A 21,738-nucleotide genomic window follows, 5' to 3' on the forward strand; every position below is an offset into this window, starting at 1 on the left:
GAGAAATACAAATAAAGACAACAAGGAGATACCACTTCACTCCTATGAGAATGTCATTCATCCAAAAGGTAACTGCAGCAAATGCTAGAGAGGCTATAAGGTCAAAGGAACCCTCCTGCACTGCAGTGGGAATGTCAATTGGTCCAACCTTTATGGAGAACAGTCTTGAGAACTCTCAGAAGGCTAGAAAAAGACCTACCCTATGATCCTGCAATTCCTCTCCTGGGGATATATTCTAAGGAACCCAACACACCCATCCCAAAAGATCTGTGTACCCATATGTTCTTAGCAGCACAATTTGTAATAGCCAAAACCTGGAAGCAACACAGTGTCCAACAACAGATGAGTGGCTGAGCAAGTTATGCTATATATACACAAGGGAATACTACTCAGCTACTAAAAATGGTGACTTCACCATTTTCAGCCGATCTTGGATGGAGCTGGAAAAAATCATGTTCAGTGAAATAAGTCAGAAACAGAAGGATGAATATGGGATGATCTCACTCTCAGGCAGAAGTTGAAAAACAAGATCAGAAGAGAAAACACAAGTAAAACCTGAACTGGAATTGGTGTACTTCACCAAAGTACAAGACTCTGGGGTGGGTGTGGGGGAGAATACAGGTCCAAAAAGGATGACAGAGGACCTAGTGGGAGTTGTATTGCTATATCGAAAACTGGGAATTGTTATGTATGTACAAACTATTGTATTTACTGTTGAATGTAAAACATTAATTCCCCAATAAAGAAATTGGAAAAAAAAAAAAGGATAGGAAAGCTTCCAATGGAGGGGATGGGATATTGAACTCAGGTGGTGGGAAATGTGTGGAATTTCACCTCTTATTCTATGGTTTTGTCGATATTTTCTATTTTTTATTTTATAAATAAATTTAAAAAAAAGAAAAGAAAGGAATAGAGGCAGGACCAAAGAAAAAAATGCCAAATATATATAACTAGAGATACATAGCTATAGAAGTAATAGTCAGCCTTTATCTATAACCTTGGGAGAACTGTTGTAGTTTCCTTTGGAGGGAATCTGACACAAAATTTTAGTGGTGGGAGTGATGAGGAATTATACCCATGTTATCTCATAATTGTAAATCAATATTAAATCACTAATAAAATTTAAAAAATAAAGTAAAAAAGATATGAAGAGTACTTATCTCTGAATTTATTTAAGTAAAGTAGTAAATCCCCATAAGAAAATAGTCTGTTTACTGTTCAGGTCAAATTTCTACAAAAGCCAAAATAAATAATTTTCAGTATGACCAAAACGTAAGTTCAACTTCTATATTTTTATATTTCACCCCCCAAAATGTTTCAAACATCTGTGAGATAGTCATATTCCATCATTACTATAAACTTAACATTCTGTGCAGAAGAAACAAACATCAGACTGTACAGAAACTGTATACTACTGTACTGAAACATTATAATGTGCTGAAACAATAATTTTAGGACTATTTTAGAGCTAAGAAACCAAAAATAAAAACCCACTGACATCAAAATAAACCTAATTTATTAGGCATGTCTATGTTTTATTTTCCCCTAGTTGATTTTTTAAATTACACTTTCAAAGAATCATCTCTTATAAACAGAACTGCTAATCATTCCAAAAAATAAAATTCAGTATATAAGTTTTCAAAACTCTCAAAACAAATGGAAATGTCTTGTCAGCCAATAATGTGTCATGCTCAGGTCAATTTAACATAACAGGGAATAATATAGAACTAATTTCAGTTGACATATTCTGACTGAAACTACTACATGAGGCTACCATTATTTCCATGTTGAAAATTGTCATATTGCTTAATTATACATGACAAATTTTTCACTGGCAATATTTTATACTATCAACACAATTAGACAACTGTAAGGATTTTGATTAAATTAGTGGTTCAAAACTTCATTGTAATCATTTAAATCTCATTTTGTATACTAGATACTAGAATAGGAAAGCTTCCAAACATGCCTAATGTATGACAACAACAAAATCACTAAATAATCACTACTAAAAGAGCTTTTCAGTTGTATATAATTCAACTCACACATTAGTGAAAAACATTACAATTATAACATCAGCTCCAATTCAGTTTTTCTGTGATAAAGGATAAAATGTAAAGTCTAATGTATGGATATCAATTTTTCTAGAAGGCTGTTTCACATGGATTTAAAATAAACAAAAATTAGCCAAGATATATAAATTCTCACTATAATATCTAATAAATTAAGGTATAATAATTTTTCATTCTTATTCTATGAAATAAGCCTATTTGGTGGCTTAGCACAATATTTCCAAGTGTTTTTTTAAAAAGGAAGCTCAAATTCAGATGTATAAGAGATCTTTTCTATATATAATAAAATTACCAACTTAAGTTAAAAATAGCTTCCACTAAATATTGCCACTCCAAAATACACAAAGTAAATTATGGCAAAAAGTGCACTCTGAAGCATGTTCACATTACAAAGATAAAGTTTAACCTGCCAAAATTCAAATAGGCATATATGCAAAATTTCTATGCAAATTTTTAAGAGTAAGATATAAGAAATCATTCATTTTGACAATTTTATGTACAGCTTGTATACAACTTAAAACAAGTACAACTGAAAACATTTCTATGTAAAATCCACAATAAAGCCAAATAAAAACTAAACAACAGTCTTACAAATAGGTCTCAGAAATTCTCAAGAGAATAACAGCTGAGTAGCATTTTAAGAAATACCTTCTTCTTGATCAATTATTTCTGTTTTAACTGAAAATACATCTGCCAGCATATGTTTTGGAATTTCTGAACCTCTGACTTTCAAGGCATAACAAGCATTCTCTACTTTTGCCAAACTTTGCTTCAAGGTATATAGCTTCTTGGAAACCTCATAAGGTCCAGTGTTGCCAATGAATGAAAATCCATCATACACCTGACGTAAAAACTGGCTCACTTCAAAAGGGGTGTCGATGTCCCCATTTCCCACGCTGTTAATACACATCCGCATCAACTCTCCAGTTAAATCAGCCACTCCCAGAAGGTAATCAACAGGTGTTATTTTCAGACTCCAAGTACCAAGTTGCTTATCCTGTGCATCAGATGAGGGCTGATAAAACAAACACACACACACACAAAAAAAAAAAAAAACATACACACACAGAGAAAATACACCATGAAAAAAGTAGATATGGGGGCCAGGCAGTGGTGTGCCAATTAGGCACACAGTACCACATGCAAGGACCCAGGTTCAAGAACCCCAGTCTCCACCCCAGACCTTGTAGCAGGATGCTTCGCAAGTGGTGAAGCAGGTCTGCAGGTGTCTATCCTTCCCTCTCCCTCTCTATATCCCCTTCCCCTCTCAATTTCTCTCTGTCCTATCAAATGGAAGGAAGGAAGAAAGGAAGGGAGGGAGGGAGGGCGGGAGGAAGGGTGGGTGAGTAGAAGAAAAGAAGATAGGTAGGTAGGTAGGTAGGTAGGAAGATAGGTAGGTAGATAGGAAGGAAAGAAAATGCGGCCACCAGGAGCGGTGGATTTGTAGTGCTAGTAGGGAGCCCCCAGTGATAATCCTCGAGACAAAAAAAGAAAAAAGGGGGAAATACGTGGGTATCACATTTATTTTAGGGTGCAAAATTATTAGTAATAAATCATACTAATAATCTCTAAAAAATACTATTTTGCTTAATGATTATTTGGGATCTTACATGAGGATGTTATGCCCTAGGTTACAAGCTGAACCAAATGATTTCTAGATAATTTTGAAATCCAATAATGTATCATTATGATATATAAATCAAACTCACAATTCTTAAACAAGGTATAATAATTTTGTTGTATAACAAGCACTTTTCAAATGACAAATCTTGAAACTTCCCAGGTTGATATTCCATTCATGTTTTCCTCAGTCCTGTTCTGGCATCTCCCTGACTCCCATTCTGCAAGGGCCATCATGATTTATTACACTCTTAACTGTATTCTCCTCAGTTCCATTAGATTTCTTCCTTCCCCTATGGTACTTGCCCAGCAAAAGCACAACCCTGAATAAACATCAAAGTTTTCTCAGTGCTTTATTCAAGTATTTGATACCACTTAACTAAAAATAAATAACAATAATCTGACCACCACAAATTATTCAACTTTTTTTTTTTACTTACTCTTAAATGGTTCTCTGTCCAGTATCCTCAAACACTATTCCAACTTCACCTCTTTCCGTATACCCCTAGTCAGTCCCAGAGCTCTTTGCTCTCAGTAGACAATTTTGCCTACTCTCATTGGTATGGCCATCTACCAGATCACCTGACACAAGCTTTCTCAATTACTTTATCCCTACCAAAAACCAAACAAACAAACAAAATTTATTTATGTCCACATCCATCTTTACCTTCTATCCTCCAGTCTCAGATGATGAGTTGTCCCTCCTCTTGTTTGAGGTTAACTCTTCCAAATGACCTTGACCCATTTCCTCCCACCTCTTCCAGGACCTTGCTTCATAAGGTGTATGCCCTTGGGCAAGTTATTTCATCTCTCTAAACCTCAGTTTCCTCATCTGAAAAATGGGACAACAGTACCTACCTCAGAGGCTTATTTTAAGGATGAGATAACATTTACCAAGTTCATGGCATAATGCCCAACACAGAGTAAATACTCAATAAATGTTAGCTGCTATCATCATTATCATCATCATGTCAATCTCTTATGCACATCAAGTTTTCTTGATCTATAAGATTCTTTCTAGAAGATAGGATGTCTATATTGCTATAAAAAGTTCATATAAGGTAGTCCAGGAAGTGGTGCAATGAATAAAGCATTGAACTCTAAAACATGAGGTCCTGAGTTCAATCCCCAACACATATACCAGAGTAATGCTCTAGTCCTCTTTCTCTCCTATCTCTCTCATAAATAAATAAATAAATAAATAAATAAATAAATAAAATATATGTAAAAATGAAATAAATGTTTGTGTAAGGTGGTGGCACAGTGGATGAAGTATTAGATTCTTAAGTATGAGGTCTTCAGTTCATCCTCCAGCACTGCATGTGCCAGAATGATGCTATGGCTAACTCCATCTCATTAATTAGAGAAAGGAAGGAAGAGAGGGAGGGAGGGAGAGAAGGAGGGTAGAAAGAAAGGAAGGAGAGGAAGGAGGAAGGTAGGGAGGTAGGGAAAGGAGAGGGATGGAGGGAAGGAGGAAGAGAGGAAGAGAGGGAGAGAGGGAGAGAGGGAGAGAGGGAGGGAGGGAGGGAGGAAGGAAGGAAGGAAGGAAGGAGGAAGGAAGGAAGGAAATTTAATTCAATTAAGATTTAGTAAAGCTGTAATTAATTTTAGGGCATTTTAGGCAGAGAGAATTACAAAAGCACACAATTAAAAACTCTGTTGTATATTTGAGGAGCTACAGGAGTATTTATTTTGAATAAAGCTTAAAGATATACTGTAAGTTTAGTAAAAAGGCAGACCAGGATAGCAAGTCACATTATGAAACTTAAACTTGTTCTAAGGCTTATAGTCATTCAAAAATGATGGCCAACAAATATAGTAGGAATTTAGCAAGTTAACTGCCGAACTGGGTTATGTATCCAAAGTTATGTATCCAAAGTTGGCTTCCCAATTCTTTTGATTCCTTTGTCAAAGAACTAGCATCATTAAATTGAGGGGTAGTGGCAGTAGTGGTGACAGCTGCATTTTATAAGTTTATAAAAATAACTTTTAAGAAAGTATTTTCTTTGTCTCAGTCACTAGACATGATTATAATTATGAAGTTGAATCTAGAGGTAAAAGGCATATTAAATTTCTCAACTATTAAGGCCACAAATTCTGTTTTGTTGATAATATTAAAGAATAGGGAAAAAATTATTTAAAACAATTTGTCAAAATGGGTGTGGAGTATGTAGGGTTGAAACATTATGTCATCTATTTTAATGGGTCTAACAAAAGTTATTTAGACAAATTAAATATGGCAAAATGTTAACTAATGAATCCAGATAGTAGGTATATGGATGCTCATGTGTTATTCTTCTTTTTAAAAATTATTTTGCAGTGGTCCGGGAGGTGGCGCAGTGACAGGGTCTTGGACTCTCAAGCATGAAGTCCGGAGTTCGATCCCCAGCAGCACATGTACCAGAGAGATGTCTGGTTCTTTCTCTCTCCTCCTATCTTTCTCATAAATAAAATCTTTTAAAAAAAATTATTTTGCAAGAAAGAGGGAGAGAATGGGACTGGGAGAAACAGACAGACACTACCCCATCATTTATGTTTCATTTGGTTTTGTCTTTCTTGTTCTGCAGTGTTAACACCAAACCCTTGCACTCATGCATACAAAGTGTACACACTGAGTCACCTTGACCTTTCTATTTTTCTGGCTGATTAAAATAATTTATATAAATAAAAAAGCAACTGATTTTTAAAGTTAAATTAAGAGCCAGCAAAATATCTCACTTGGATATTATGTTGGTTTTGTCATGTGTGCAACCAGGTTCAAGTCCAGCCCCCAGTCATATTTTCTCCTCTCTATTCTCGGCTTCTCTACCTCACTTTATATCTGGATGATCAAAAAAGAAAAAAAAAAAGTCAAATAATTTTAACAATACTCTCAAGTAAGCAAAACTAAATACATTCCTTACAATTCTCATCCCTAGAATTTTATTTTTCATTCCCAGAATTTTCATTACCAAAAAATCCTTAGCACAAGGGAAAAATTATTTATGAATATGCTATAGTGATTTGAGAAGTGTATACAGGGCTGAGGAGACAGCATATTGGTTATATAAAAGACTTTCGTGCCTGAGGCCCTGAGGTCCCAGGCTTAATCCCCAGAACCACAAGCTGAGCTGAGCAGCATTCTGGTGTGTCTCCTCTCTGTGTGTATCTTATTGACTAAAAATAAATGATATCAAAAACTGTATACAAATATTATGGCACCATAATCTTGGAATAAATTAATACAGAAATCCTAATAAAAAAAGTAAATTTACTTTTAGTTTCTCTTTATCATTTGCCCTCAGATTTCTATTTTGGATGAGGGAGAACTTGAAAGGAAAAGGTGGCTATATCTCTAATATATTTAAGAAGCAGTCTTAAATACTTGCTTCTTTATGTAATTCAATTTTTGCTAAATGAATCAACAATATGAAGAAATTTTACTTCTCAAAATGAACTTCCTGTTTAACAAACTTCCTATTTATTTTTTTTTCCTTTCAATTTTGATGTGAAAGAGGAAATCTGAGAGGGGAGTAGATAGAGAGGGAGTGCAAAAGATGTGCTCCACTGATAGTGATGCATCCCACTGCAAGTAGGTTCAAACCCAAGGCCATGCACATGGTGCGCTCAACCAGGTGTGCACTAAACTAGGTGCACCACCATCCAGTCTCCCATCATATAATTTTTAAAAACTGAGAAAATGCATGGCTTCCTTAAAGTAAGGTATACCTATCCTGCCAAATTAAATCTTATTTTATAATATTAGCATCACTATATCTATAGCTTTTTTCATCTTCTACCTGACCTGAATCTTTGAGTGATATTTTAAGAATAATAAAAGGAAAATAATAAGGTAACAACAACAAAAAAAAAGCTTTAATCTGGTGGTGGTGCATTTAATAGAATGCACAAGTTACAATGTTGAAGGACCCAGGTTCAAGACTTTGGTCCCCACCTGCAAGGGGAGAGTTTCATGAGCAGTGAAGCAGTACTGCAGGTATGTTTCTCTCCCTCTCTATCTCCTTCCATCTCAAATTCTGCTCAATTAATAATTTAGTTCTATCACTATATGTACTGGTATCTGAGGAATATCTTTTTTTTTAACCAGAGCACTGTTCAGCTCTGGCTTATGTTGTTGCGGGGGATTGAACCTGGGACTCTGGAGTCTCAGGCAAGAGAGTCTGTTTGCATAACCACTATGCTATCTACCCTCCACCTCTGAGGAATATGTTAAATGTTTAAATTTTCACCTTAGAGTCTGAATATTATGTCATAAAATCAAGGGGAAAATAGCATTTATTTGAAAGTCAAACTGCAAAAGTTTTCTTTTTCTTAACTGAAAAAAGCTACATAAATCTTAGGTACATATTTTATGAACTGAATGAATAATATTTCTCACTACATAATAACTTTGACTTTTATATTATTAAATAACCATTGTGTACTATTTCTCATATGCTATACACTGCTAAGTTTAGAATCCTAAAATAAAATTCTTTAAAATATTTCTTTGAGGTAGGTACCTGGTATAGAGATCTCTACAGCAAATAAACACTGGCAGAGTAGACAAGGGCCCAGATTGATTTCTAGACACCTGGTTCAAAGCTTAGTTTTATCACAGTTACTAGTTGTGCAACTTTTATAAGTTACTTAAGTTCTTTAAAAGCCTACTTCTGACTTTGTAAAATAAGTGATAATTCTTACCTCATAAGATTAATAAAGGGGTTAGATCATACACTGCTGATAAAAGACATAGTAATTGCACAGCAAAATCAAAAGCAGATTTACAATAATGATTCAATACTGTTTTAGGTGAAAAGTATTATTCTCCCCTAACAGACCATAGCTCTTGTTTTAGTTAGCAAACACAATTGTTAAAAAAACATTACCTTAGATGAGAATCTATATAAAACCAATAGAGAGAATATTCCCACCTCAACATTCTTACTACTGTAAAGTCAGTTAATCTTTTATAATAATTATAGTATGATATAAATTATATGATGAATTTGAAGTAATTTTAAATTCTTACAGTCTTATTTTCTTTCCCATTGTCTTCTGTTGTAAATATCAATTGTTTGTTAATTTCATCCATACTAATTAATGACCGTGTTTTGATAAAGTGTTGAAAAGAGACAGCTTCCACATATTCTTGTAATCCTAAAAAATAAAAAAATAAATAAATAACAACAAAATTACTAGGGAATAACCACTAAGTTCGTAAGAATGTCAGAATAAAAAAAAAAAAAAAAACCTTAAAACTGATTATCAAAAAAAAAAAAAGATTATCATCTTGTTCAAGAAGAGATTAGTAAATTACTACTATACTATTAACACTAGAGTCAATACTTAAGACTATGAAGCCTAACTTGGTAATAGATGTGGGGCAATCCAAATATCCAACAACAAATGAGTGGTTAAGGAAGATGTGTTATATACACACACAATAGAATAGTATCCAGCTTTAGAAATGATAAGGTGCTAGATGGTTGGTGCACCCAGTTGAGCACGTAATATCATGCACAAGGAGCTAGGTTCAAGGCCCCACTCCCTACCTATAGAGGGACACTTCATGAGTGGTGAAGCAGTTCTGTAGGTGTTTATCTGTCTCTTTCTCTACCTCCTCTTTCCCTCTCAACATCTCTCAGTCTCTATCCAATATTAAAAAAAAAAGAGACTATTACAAATAAATCTGAGCCTTTAGATCTAACCACCAAAATAAACTCCCAATAGAATGGGAGAAGATATTTACCTGTTATATATCAAAGGAGCTAATAGTCAAAATTCATAAAGAACTCACTAAGCTTAGCAAAAAAAAAAAAAAAAAAAAAAATCAAATGACTCCATCAAAAAACCGAGAGAGGAAATAAAATATTCATCAAAGAAGAGATCTATATGCACCTATATTCATAACGGCACAATTTGTAATAGCCCAAACTTGGAAGCAACCCACATGCCCAACAACAGATGAGTGGCTAAGAAAACTGGGTATGTATACAAAATGGAATACTACTCATGTGTTAAAAATGATGAAGTCAGAATAAAATGTCAGAATAAAAAGTCATTTCCTTTGCTTCACTTAAGATAGAACTTGAAGGAGTTATGTTAACTGAAATAAGCTAAAAAGAGATTAGATACTGGATAATGACACTCATAGGCAGAACTTAAGAAGAAATAATGGCAGATAATTGGGAAACTGGGGAATGTTATGCATGTACAAACTATTGTATTTACTGTTGAATGTAAAACATTAATAAAAAAATAAAAAATAAAGAAATAAGGGCAGAAAAGGAAAAGTAAACAAAGTAAAAACTTGGACTGGGTTTGGTGTATTACACCAAAGCAAAGAACTCTATGGAAAGATGGAAGTGAAAGATGAGAGGAGGGAGGTGGATTGGGGTCTTGGTACATGATGGTGAAAAAGAAACTATACTGAGGATAAGAATGTTTTGCAGACACCTATCATAGAGGAAATGACATATGTCAACAACTGTACCATAAAACCTGAACCCCCCCCCCATAACTTGGAAAAAAATAATTCTGAACCCATAACAGAAACTATACCAAGGGTCGGGTAGTAGCGCAGCAGGTTAAGCACACGTGGCACAAAGCATTAAGGACCTGAGTAAGGATCCCAGTTCAAGCCCCCGGCTCCCCACCTGCAGGGGAGTCACTTCACAAGTGGTGAAGCAAGTCTGCAGGTGTCTTTCTCTCTCTGTCTTCCCCTCCTCTCTCCATTTCTCTCTGTCCTATCCAACAACAACATCAATAGCAATAATAATAATAACCACACAACAATAAAAACAACCAGGGTAACAAAAGAGAAAAAATGGCCCTTAGGAGCAGTGGATTTGTGGTGCAGGCACTGAGCCCCAGCAATAACCCTGGAGGCAAAAAAAAAAAAAAAAAGGAAAAGAAACTATACCATAGTTTATTCTTTGTTCCCTAAGTCACAAAACACTGATCCATTCAAACGGGATTATGGAGTCTCAGGCAGGAATGGAAATCATAACCTTTTTTCCTAACTCCCAAACCCTAATCAAATCAAATAGACATAAGACCACAGATCCTCTGACTCTTTCTCAAAATATCAGTAGGTGAACCTGTACTTACACGATAAAAAATACTACTTAAAATGATTATAGAATGAACAGTGGTACACCTGGTAAAACTTACATGCAGGGACCAGGTTCAAGCCCCCAGTTCACAATTGCAGGAAGAAAGCTTTGCAAGTGAAATCATACTGAAATGTCTCTATTTTTCACTCCCTCTATCTACCCTTCTCTCTTGATTTCTGTCTCTATGCAATAAATAAATATTCAAATAAAATGATTACCAATAGTATTAAGAAACTAAGTCTTATTTTTGAGTGTTGTATTCTAGAAATAGGAAGGAGAATGATCCTGAAAATGGAGACTTAGAAAATAACTTAGTAGAATCAATGGAATGTAAATTATCACTAACTTCTTATCAGAGAATATTGCTACTTCCCGGGAACCAGTAGTAAAAATATGGCCATCTGGGGGCTGGGCAGTAATGCACCTGGTTAAGCACACACAGTACTAAGACCAAGGATCTCGGTTCAAGCCCCTACTCCTCACCTGAAGAAAGGAAGCTTCACAAGCAGTGAAGCAGGTGCTGCAGGTGTCTCTCTGTCTCTCTCCCCCTCTGGCTTTGCCTCCTCTCCTAATTTCTCTCTGTTCTATCCAATAAAAACAAAGGGGGAAAATGGTCACCAGGAACAGTGGATTTGTAGTGCCTCAAAGATAACCCCCAAAGCAAAAAAAAAAAAAAAAAAAAAAAAAAACGTCAGGGGTCTGGTATCGCAGCGAGTTAAGCACAGGTGGCCCAAAAAGCAAGGACCAGCGTAAGGATCCTGGTTCGAGCCCCTGGCTCCCCACCTGCAGGGAAGTCACTTCACAGGCGGTGAAGCACGTCTGCAGGTGTCTATTTTTCTCTCCTCTCTCCATTTCTCTCTGTACTATCCAACAACAGCAACATTAATAACAACTATAATAACTACAACAATAAGACAAGGGCAACCAAAGGGAATAAGTATTTTTTTAAAAAGTCATCTCTGTTGTAAGAATGAATTTTATAACAGTACGGGCCCACATCAACAAACAGCAAAGATCTCAAGTAAGCTATCTAAGATTACAACTGAGTCAACTAGAAAAGGAGCAACAAAAAGACCCAAAATCAGCAGGAGGCAGGGATGCAAGGTTACACAGGCTCGTGTACTAAACATGAATAGACATGGGCCAAGGTCAGATCAGTTGGGTTTACACAGTTAATGGTATTTATATTCTTTTCTCACATTTGAGAGCTTCTCTCTGCCCTTATCCAACTTTCTAGTCCTGTCCTCAACTCTGACTGCTACATGCTCCACCTGCATGTTACCTATTGGACTCAGTCAAAAATCAGTAAAGTCATGGGGCCCTTAGAATATACCTAAAATAGACTTCCTAGCTCCTTCCAACATCAAGGCCCCAAATTTCATCTGCTCTACTCGTACCTTTAGGTTCCTGATTATTAAGTCATGTTGTTCTGCTTTATATCTTAATGCTTTTCAGCCACCAAGTTGTAGGTACTACCATGATGCCAACCTTACTTTCCTGGGCAGACAGTCTCACCAATGGGTCCTGGAACCCCACCTCTCCAGAGCCCTAACCCACTAGGGAAAGTTAGGTACAGGCTGGGGGTATGAATCAACCTGTCAATGCCCATAGCCATCAGAGAAGCAATTACAGAAGCCGGACCTCCCACCTTCTGCACTCCATAAAGATCTTTGATCCATACTCCCAGAGGGATAAAGACTAGGAAAACTTCCAATGGAGGAGAGGGGATATGGAAGTCTGGTGGTGGGAATTATATGGAATTATACCCCTCTTATACCACAATCTTGCCAATCATTATTAAATTACTAATTTAAAAAAGAGCTGGTTCTTCAAATGGGGTAAATAAAATAAACCACTGGCTGCGCTCACAAAAAGTAAAAGAGAGAAAGCTACGATAAGAACAGGAATGAGAGAGACAAAATAGCAAATGAAATGAGGAGAAACAATGAATCGTACAAGTACTGTGAATATCTCCATGCAAATAAATTGAACAACCTACATGAGATGGGTGTATTCCTGCCAAGCTTAACCCAAGAGGAAGTAGACAGTTTTAATAGGCCAATCAGTAGTAAAGAAATTGAATCAGGAATCAAAAACCTCCCCAAGAATAAAATCCCAGGTATGCAACAGCTTTACTAACAAATTCTACAAGACTTTCAAAGAACAAACAATGATTCTTCTCAAACTCTTCCAGGAAAGTGAAGTGGGCAATCATTCAAACAAATTCTATGAGACCGATTGCTCAACAATTTGTTTGGCTTTTTATGTTAACTCTCTTTTCAATCACCAGGTTCCAGATGCCACCAGGATGCTGGCCAGGCTTCCCTGGATTGAAGACCCCACCAATGTGTCCTGGAGCTCAGCTTCCCCAGAGACACACCCTATTAGGGAAAGAGAGAGGCAGACTGGGAGTATGGACCGACCAGTCAACGCCCATGTTCAGCGGGGAAGCAATTACAGAAGCCAGACCTTCTACCTTCTGCAACCCTCAATGACCCTGGGTCCATGCTCCCAGAGAGATAGAGAATGGGAAAGCTATCAGGGGAGGGGGTAGGTTATAGAGATTGGGTGGTGGGAATTGTGTGGAGTTGTACCCCTCCTACCCTATGGTTTTGTTAATTAATCCTTTCTTAAATAAAAAATAAAAAAATTTAAAAAAGAAAAAAAAAATTCTATGAGACCACATCACTCTGGTCATCAAAGCAAGAAAAGACACTACCAGAAAAGAAAACTATAGCCAAACTATAGACTAATATCCCTGATAAGCTTCAATGCAAAAATAAAACCACAAAAAACTCTTGGCAAGTTGAATCCATGATATATCAAGATAATAATTCATCAAGACTAAGTGGGATTCATCCTGGGAAAAAAAATCTGCATGTCAATCAATGTAATCCAACAGAAAGATAAGAATAATCTTGGTCATATCAATGAATGCTAAAAAGACATTTGATAAGATTCAACATCCAGGGGAGTTGGGCTGTAGTGCGGTGGGTTAAGAGCAGATGGCGCAAAGCTCAAGGACCAGCCTAAGGACCCCGGTTCGAGCCCCTGGCTCCCCACCTGCAGGGGAGTTGCTTCACAGGCAGTGAAGCAGGTCTGCAAGTGTCTATCTTTCTCTCTCCCTCTCTGTCTTCACCTCCTCTCTCGATTTCTCTCTGTCCTACCCAACAGCAATGACATCAATAATGACTACGACAATAAAACAGCAAGGGCAACAAAAGGGAATAAATAAATATTTTTTTAAAAAAGATTCAACATCCATTTCTGATAAAGACTTTCCAGAAGTTGAGAATAGAACAATAATTCCTGAACGTAATAAAAATCATTTATGATAAACCCACAGCTAACATCATTCTCAATTGGGACAAAATGAAAGTTGTCCCCCCTAAAAATTGGGAACCACATAAGAATGTCCACTATCTCCATTACTATTCAACACAGTCCTTGAGGTCCTTGCCACTGCAATTAGACAAGAGATATCAAAGTTATACAGACTGAAAAGAAAAAAAAAATCAAACTATCACAATTTGCTGATAACATGATAATATACCTAGAGAACCCCAAAGATTGCACCAAAAAAACTTGTAGAAATAAAAAATTCAGTAAAATAGCAGGGTACAAAATCAATACATAAAAATCTGTGGCACTTCTGTATAATAAGAAGTCAGAAGAAAGGGAAATTCAATCCCTGGCGTATTGCACCAAAGTAAAAGACTCTGGGGTGGGTGGATGGGTGGGTGGGGAGAATACAGGTCCAAAAAGGATGACAGAGGACCTAGTGGGAGTTGTATTGCTATATGGAAAACTGGGAAATGTTATGCATGTACAAACTATTGTATTTACTGTCAAATGTAAAACATTAATTCCCCAATAAAGAAATTTTAAAAAAAAGACTCAATCCCATTTATAATCAAACTCAAAAAAGAAAAAATACCTTGGGGTGAATCTCATAAAGGAGGTAAATGTCCTTTATAATGAAAACTATAGAACATTGTTAAAAGAAATTAGAAGAATATTCCTTGTCCCTGGATTGGAAGAATAAACATTATTAAAAATGACCATTCTACGAAAAACAATCCCAATGGCATTATTTTTTAACATTTTTATTTATTAAATATTGGCTAGAGACAAAAACTGAAAGGGGTGGGGGAGATAGAAAGGGAGAGAGTCAAAGATACCTGCAGCCCTGCTTCATCACTCAAAACTAACTAACTGTACTTAATTTATAGGATTTTGGACTCAAGTTCATTTAGAATGAAATATTCTTGAAAGCCAGATACTCTATTTTGAAATGTTTTTTCATCCTAATGTTATTGGAAATAAATAAAACCTAAATTATCTATTGCCATCTTACTTTTTGTTTCTTGTCTACAAATCTACTATTTTTATATTTTTTTCTAACATGATGATGCACAATGAAATTGGATTAGCTCCACCATATACACACAAAGACACTCTTGCAAGATTAAATTTATGAATTTCAGAATTAGATGGTAACAAGAGCCCTCAAAATTTGTCTGTGGTGTCAATCTATATTAAAGCAGATAACTATCAAATTTTTTTTTTTTAGTATACCTAGAGTCATTTAACTTTTCCTTGGGATGATTCACTAAAGTTATCTTAAAGATGAGGTGGTTGTTTATGCTCTATACAAACTAGGTTACATAATAAACCAATAGAAAAGGTTCAAGGACATCAGACTCAAAACACTGAAGGCAATTTTGATAATATCTAGTAGGTAAACGGATGTTTAGACAAGTTGTGGTTGAAATTTATGAAGAGGATATCCGTTATTTTCAGTGAATAATCCCCAAAGTGAAAATTTTTAGCCTTCTGCCATATTCTAGCAAACAATGCCTTTTACTTTTGCATTGGATGAAATTCAGTTCAAATTATTTACAGAAACAGATGCCAATAAGACAGAAGCTTATACAACAATGCTTTTGTATCATTTTTTTCTTTTTATTCTATAAGAATGCATACAAGGAAATCCAATTAACAACCTCTGATTTGTTTTATTTATCTTTATATTTATATCCAGTCTAAATCTCCATCAAAAACTAAACATAAAAGTAAATGAGTAAGGCAGAGCTTTCATAATAAAGAGACTCACCAAGTGCAACTCTGAGTCTACATTGCTACTGCCCTCAGAATATGGAACAGCGACAGAGAGGGACACCAGAGGACAGAGATCTAACCAGGACACTCAGGAGAAGACCTATACCTCAGTGGCATAGCTGAGGGGCTGTGAAAGTCTCTTTGCAAAACCACTGGACTATCTCTACCACACCCTGCTTTGTCTCTTGGTCAGGAGTCAGTGATTAGGCTAAGAGGCCTATTGATAGTTTAAAAGCCCTCAGGCCTACAGGGAAGAAAAAAGGGGGGGGGGGCTTTTAAACCACTGAGCTCCAACTCAGAGATTAAAATACTATTGAAACAACTGTTAACTTCCACCACTGTGATACCTTTAATTAACTTACTTAGACACAAGTCAATCCAGGCAATAGTGATCAGTAATTTGAAAAGTACTGATAAAGGGAACTCATAACATAATATATAAAATGGTTAAAACAACAAGAAATATTGGAGAATCAAACCAGGACAAGAGTCCAGCTAAAAGTCCTCCAGAGGGTGAAGCACAAAATAATGAGTTCAACATCCAAACATTAGCTAAGGAAATAATAACAGGAGTGAGTAAAGAATTTGAAAAAATTGTAATCAGAAATACAGGAACAACATATGAGACTATGGAAGAAAATACTAATTATCTCATGGTTATTAGAGAGCTGAAAGCTGAAATCGCTGAGCTAAGAACGCAACTAGTTGAACAAGCTAAACAGTATCAGAACAGGGCAACAAAATAGATGAACTCCAGAAAACAGTAGAGGGCAGAGAGAATAGAATCAATGATGCTGAAGACGGAATTAGCAAGATTGAGGATGAATTAGAGACAACTAAAAAAGAAGTAAGAGATCTCAAAAAGAGATTAATAGATGTTGAAAACAACAACAGAGTCCTATGGGATGACTTCAAAAGAAACAATATACGTATTCTGGACATACCAAAGGAAGAAAGAGAAGGAGAGGAAGAAAGCATTTTCCAGGCCATAATAGCTGAAAACTACTCTAGTCTAGATAACATAAAAGACATAAAGATTCAAGAAGCCCAGAGGGTCCCAAACAGAATTAACCCAGACCTAAAGACATCAAGACATATCATACTTAGAATGAAAAGGAATAAGGATAAAGAAAGGATCCTGAAGGATGCAAGAGAAAAACAAAGAGTCACCTACAAAGGAAAACCCATAAGATTAGCAGCAGACTTCTCCATACAAACACTACAGGCCAGAAGAGAATGGCAAGATATCTATCGAGTGCTCAATGAGAAAGGCTTTCAGCCAAGAATACTATATCCTGCTAGACTGTCATTCAGACTAGATGGAGGCATCAAAAACTCAGACAAGCAACAGTTGAAGGAATCAACTATCACCAAGCCTGCCCTGAAAGAAGTTCTGAAAGGTCTCCTATAAACAACCAGACCACCACAAATAGGACATAATATCAAAACACTCTAAAACTCTACAAGAATGGCGTTAAAATATATTCAATCTTTGATAACAATAAATGTCAATGGCCTGAATTCACCTATTAAAAGACACAGAGTATGAAGATGGATCAGAAAACACAACCCAACAATATGCTGTCTACAGGAAACCCACCTAACTCAACAAGACAAACACAGACTTAAAGTGAAAGGATGGAAAACTATCATACAAGCCAATGGCCCACAAAAAAGGGCAGGAACAGCTATTCTCATATCTGACACGATAGATTTTAAAATAGATAAGATTTAAAAAGACAGGAATGGACACTACTTAATGCTCAGAGGATCAGTCAATCAAGACGACTTAACAATTATTAACATCTATGCACCCAATGAGAAGCCATCTAAATACATAAAACTTCTACTGAAAGAGCTACAGCAATATATTAACAGCAACACAATCATAGTAGGGGACTTCAACACCCCACTCTCTCAACTTGACAGATCATCCAGGCAGAAAATCAATAAAGACATAAGGGAGCTAAATGAAGAGACAGATAAACTAGAACTACTGGACATTTTCAGAGTCATTCATCCCAAGAAACTGGAATACACATTTTACTCAAATCCACATGGGTCATTCTCAAGGATAGACCATATATTAGGCCACAAAGACAGCATCAGCCAATTCAAGAGCACTGAAAGCATCTTCTCAGACCACATTGGAATTAAACTAACACTTAACAATCAACAAAAGACTGGTAACAGTGCCAAAATGTGGAAGCTCAACAGTAAACTTCTTAACAACATCTGGGTCAAAGAGAAAATCAAGGAAGAAATCAAAATGTGTCAAGACTTCAATGAAATTGAAGACACAAGCTATCAAAATATTTGGGACACAGCTAAAGCAGTCCTAAGAGGGAAGTTCATAGCTATACAAGCACACATTAGGAAACAAGAAAAAGCACAAATAAACAGCCTGATCACACATCTTAAAGACCTAGAAGAAAAACATCAAAGGAACCCTAAAGCAACCAGAAGGACAGAAATCACTAAAGTTAGGGCAGAAATAAATAACATTGAGAATAAGAAAACCATACAAAAGACCAACGAAAGTAAATGTTGGTTCTTTGAAAGAGTAAACAAAATCGACAAACCTTTAGCCAGACTCACAAAACAAAAAAGGGAGAAGACCCAAATAAATCGGATAGTAAATGAAAGAGGAGATATCACAAGACACCACAGAAATTCAACATATCATGACAGCTAATGAAATTGAAACAATTATCAAAAATCTCCCCAAAAATAAAAGTCCTGGACCAGACGGTTTTACAAATGAATTCTACAAAGCCTTCAAAGAAGAACTAATACCTCTACTTTTAAAAGTCTTCCAGAAGATTGAAGACACTGGAATACTCCCTGCCAGCTTCTATAAAGCCAACATCACCCTGATACCAAAAGCAGACAGGGACATAGCCAAAAAAGAAAACTACAGACCAATATCTCTGATGAACATAAATGTGAAAATATTGAACAAAATTCTAGCCAACCAGATACAGCAGTATATCAAAAAGATTGTTCATCATGACCAAGTGGGGTTTATCCCTGGCATGCAAGGTTGGTTTAATATACATAAATCAATCAATGTGATCCACCACATCAACAAAAGCAAGACCAAAAACCACATGGTCATATCAATAGATGCAGAGAAAGCCTTTGACAAAATACAATATCCCTTTATGATCAAAACACTAGAAAAATGGGAATAGATGGAAAATTCCTCAAGAGATAGTGGAGTCTCTATATAGCAAACCTACAGCCAACATCATACTCAATGGTGAAAAACTAGAAGCATTTCCACTCAGATCAGGTACTAGACAGGGCTGTCCACTATCACCATTACTATTCAACATAGTGTTGGAAGTTCTTGCCATAGCAATCAGGCAGGAGCAAGGAATTAAAGGAATACAGATTGGAAGAGAAGTCGTCAAACTGTCCTTATTTGGGGATGACATGATAGTATACATGGAAAAACCTAAGGAATCCAGCAAGAAGCTTTTGGAAATCATCAGGCAATACAGTAAGGTGTCAGGCTACAAAATTAACATTCAAAAGTCAGTGGCATTCCTCTATGTAAACACTAAGCTAGAAGAAATTGAAATCTAGAAATTGATTCCTTTTACTATAGCAACAAAAACAATAAAATATCTAGGAGTAAACCTAACCAAAGAAGTGAAAGACCTGTATACTGAAAATTATGAATCGCTACTCAAGGAAATTGAAAAAGACACAAAGAAGTGGAAAGATATTCCATGTTCATGGGTTGGAAGAATTAACATCATCAAAATGAATATATTACCCAGAGCCATCTACAAATTTAATGCTATCCCCATCAAGATCCCAAGCACATTTTTTAGGAGAATAGAAAAAATGCTACAAATGTTTATCTGGAACCAGAAAAGACCTAGAATTGCCAAAACAATCTTGAGAAAAAAGAAAAGAACCGGAGGTATCAGACTCCCAGATTTCAAACTGTATTATAGGGCCATTGTCATCAAAACTGCTTGGTACTGGAACATGAATAGACACACTTTCCAGTGGAATAGAACTGAAAGCCCAGGGAGTTGGGCGGTAGCACAGTGGGTTAAGCGCAGGCGGCGCAACAGGGAGTTGGGCGGTAGCACAGTGGGTTAAGCGCAGGCAGCACAAAGCACAAGGATCCCAGTTCAAGCCCCCGGCTCCCCACCTGCATGGGAGTCGCTTCACAAGTGGTGAAGCAGGTCTGCAGGTGTCTATCTTTCTCTCCCCGTCTTCCCCTCCTCTCTCCATTATTCTCTGTCCTATCCAACAACAATGACATCAACAACAACAATAATAACTACAACAACAAGGGCAACAAAAGGGAATAAATAAATATTTTTTTTAAAAAATTGAAAGCCCAGAAATCCAGAAATGAGGCCCCACACCTATGAACATCTAATCTTTGACAAAGGGGCCCAGACTATTAAATGGGGAAAGCAGAGTCTCTTTAACAAATGATGTTGGAAACAATGGATTGAAACATGCAGAAGAATGAAACTGAATCACTGTATTTCACCAAATACAAAAGTAAATTCCATGTGGATCAAGGACTTGGATGTTAGACCACAAACTATCAGATACTTAGAGGAAAATATTGGCAGAACTCTTTTCCGCATAAATTTTCAATGAAACGAATCCAATTACAAAGAAGACGAAGGCAAGTATAAACCTACATCAAATTAAAAAGCTTCTTCACAGCAAAGAAACCACTACCCAAACCAAGAGACCCCTCACAGAATGGGAGATCTTTACATGCCATACATCAGATAAGAGTTTAATAACCAACATATATAAAGAGCTTGCCAGACTCAACAAGACAACAAATAACCCCATCCAAAAATGGGGAGAGGGCATGGACAGAATATTCACCACAGAAGAGATCCAAAAGGCCGAGAAACACATGAAAAAATGCTCCAACTCTCTGATTGTCAGAGAAATGCAAATAAAGACAACAATGAGATACCACTTCACTCCTGTGAGAATGTCATACATCAGAAAAGGTAACAGCAGCAAATGCTGGATAGGGTGTGGGGTCAAAGGAACCCTCCTACACTGCTGGTGGCAATGTAAATTGGTCCAGCCTCATGGAGAACAGTCTGGAAAACTCTCACAAGGCTAGAAATGGACTTACCCTATGACCCTGCAATTCCTCTCCTGGGGATATATCCTAAGGAACCCAACATATCCATCCAAAAAGATCTGTGTACACATATGTTCTTGGCAGCACAATTTGTAATAGCCAAAACCTCGAAGCAACCCAGGTGTCCAACAACAGATGAGTGGCTGAACAAGTTGTGGTATATATACACAATGGAATACTACTCAGCTGTAAAAAATGGTGACTTCACCGTTTTCAGCCGATCTTGGATGGACCTTGAAAAATTCATGTTATGTGAAATAAGTCAGAAACAGAAGGATGAATATGGGATGATCTCACTCTCGGGCCGAAGTTGAAAACAAGATTAGAAAAGAAAACACAAGTAGAACCTGAAATGGAATTGGCATATTGCACCCAAGTAAAAGACTGGGGTGGGTTGGTGGGGAGAATACAGGTCCATGAAGGATGATAAATGACATAGTGGGGGTTGTATTGTTAAATGGGAAACTGGGGAATGTTATGCATGTACAAACTATTGTATTTACTGTTGAATGTAAAACATTAATTCCCCAATAAAGAAATAAATTTTTTTAAAAAAGTAACCTGAATGAAAAAAAAATGTTAAACATAATATGGGGATCTAATTACCGCCAAAGATGACTCTGGAACCTCCTAGTACCAAAGGATCACATTTTCTTTTATCTATTACTTAAAAAGGATCTAT

General features: G+C 36.4%; 1 protein-coding gene across 3 annotated transcripts in view; it reads right to left on the reverse strand.

The window, feature by feature from the left end:
- Positions 1 to 1,499: 1,499 nt before the first annotated feature.
- Positions 1,500 to 21,738, reverse strand: part of TSNAX (translin associated factor X) — a 44,392-nt gene continuing 24,153 nt past the window's right edge. For 2 of the 3 annotated variants that reach the window (XM_060192001.1, XM_007538361.3), the window contains exons 5-6: positions 8,704 to 8,831; positions 1,500 to 3,087 (exon numbers count right to left, since the gene is read on the reverse strand). In XM_060192001.1, coding sequence (XP_060047984.1) covers positions 2,710 to 3,087; positions 8,704 to 8,831 — 506 coding nt within the window. In that variant the 3' untranslated portion in view covers positions 1,500 to 2,709. Of the gene's footprint in view, positions 3,088 to 4,359; positions 4,525 to 8,703; positions 8,832 to 21,738 lie in introns of all 3 variants that reach the window. The other variant, XR_009550212.1, reaches the window with a different exon arrangement.

Source organism: Erinaceus europaeus, chromosome 6 (assembly GCF_950295315.1).
Source record: "Erinaceus europaeus chromosome 6, mEriEur2.1, whole genome shotgun sequence".
In the NCBI taxonomy this organism is placed as follows: Eukaryota; Metazoa; Chordata; class Mammalia; order Eulipotyphla; family Erinaceidae; genus Erinaceus; species Erinaceus europaeus.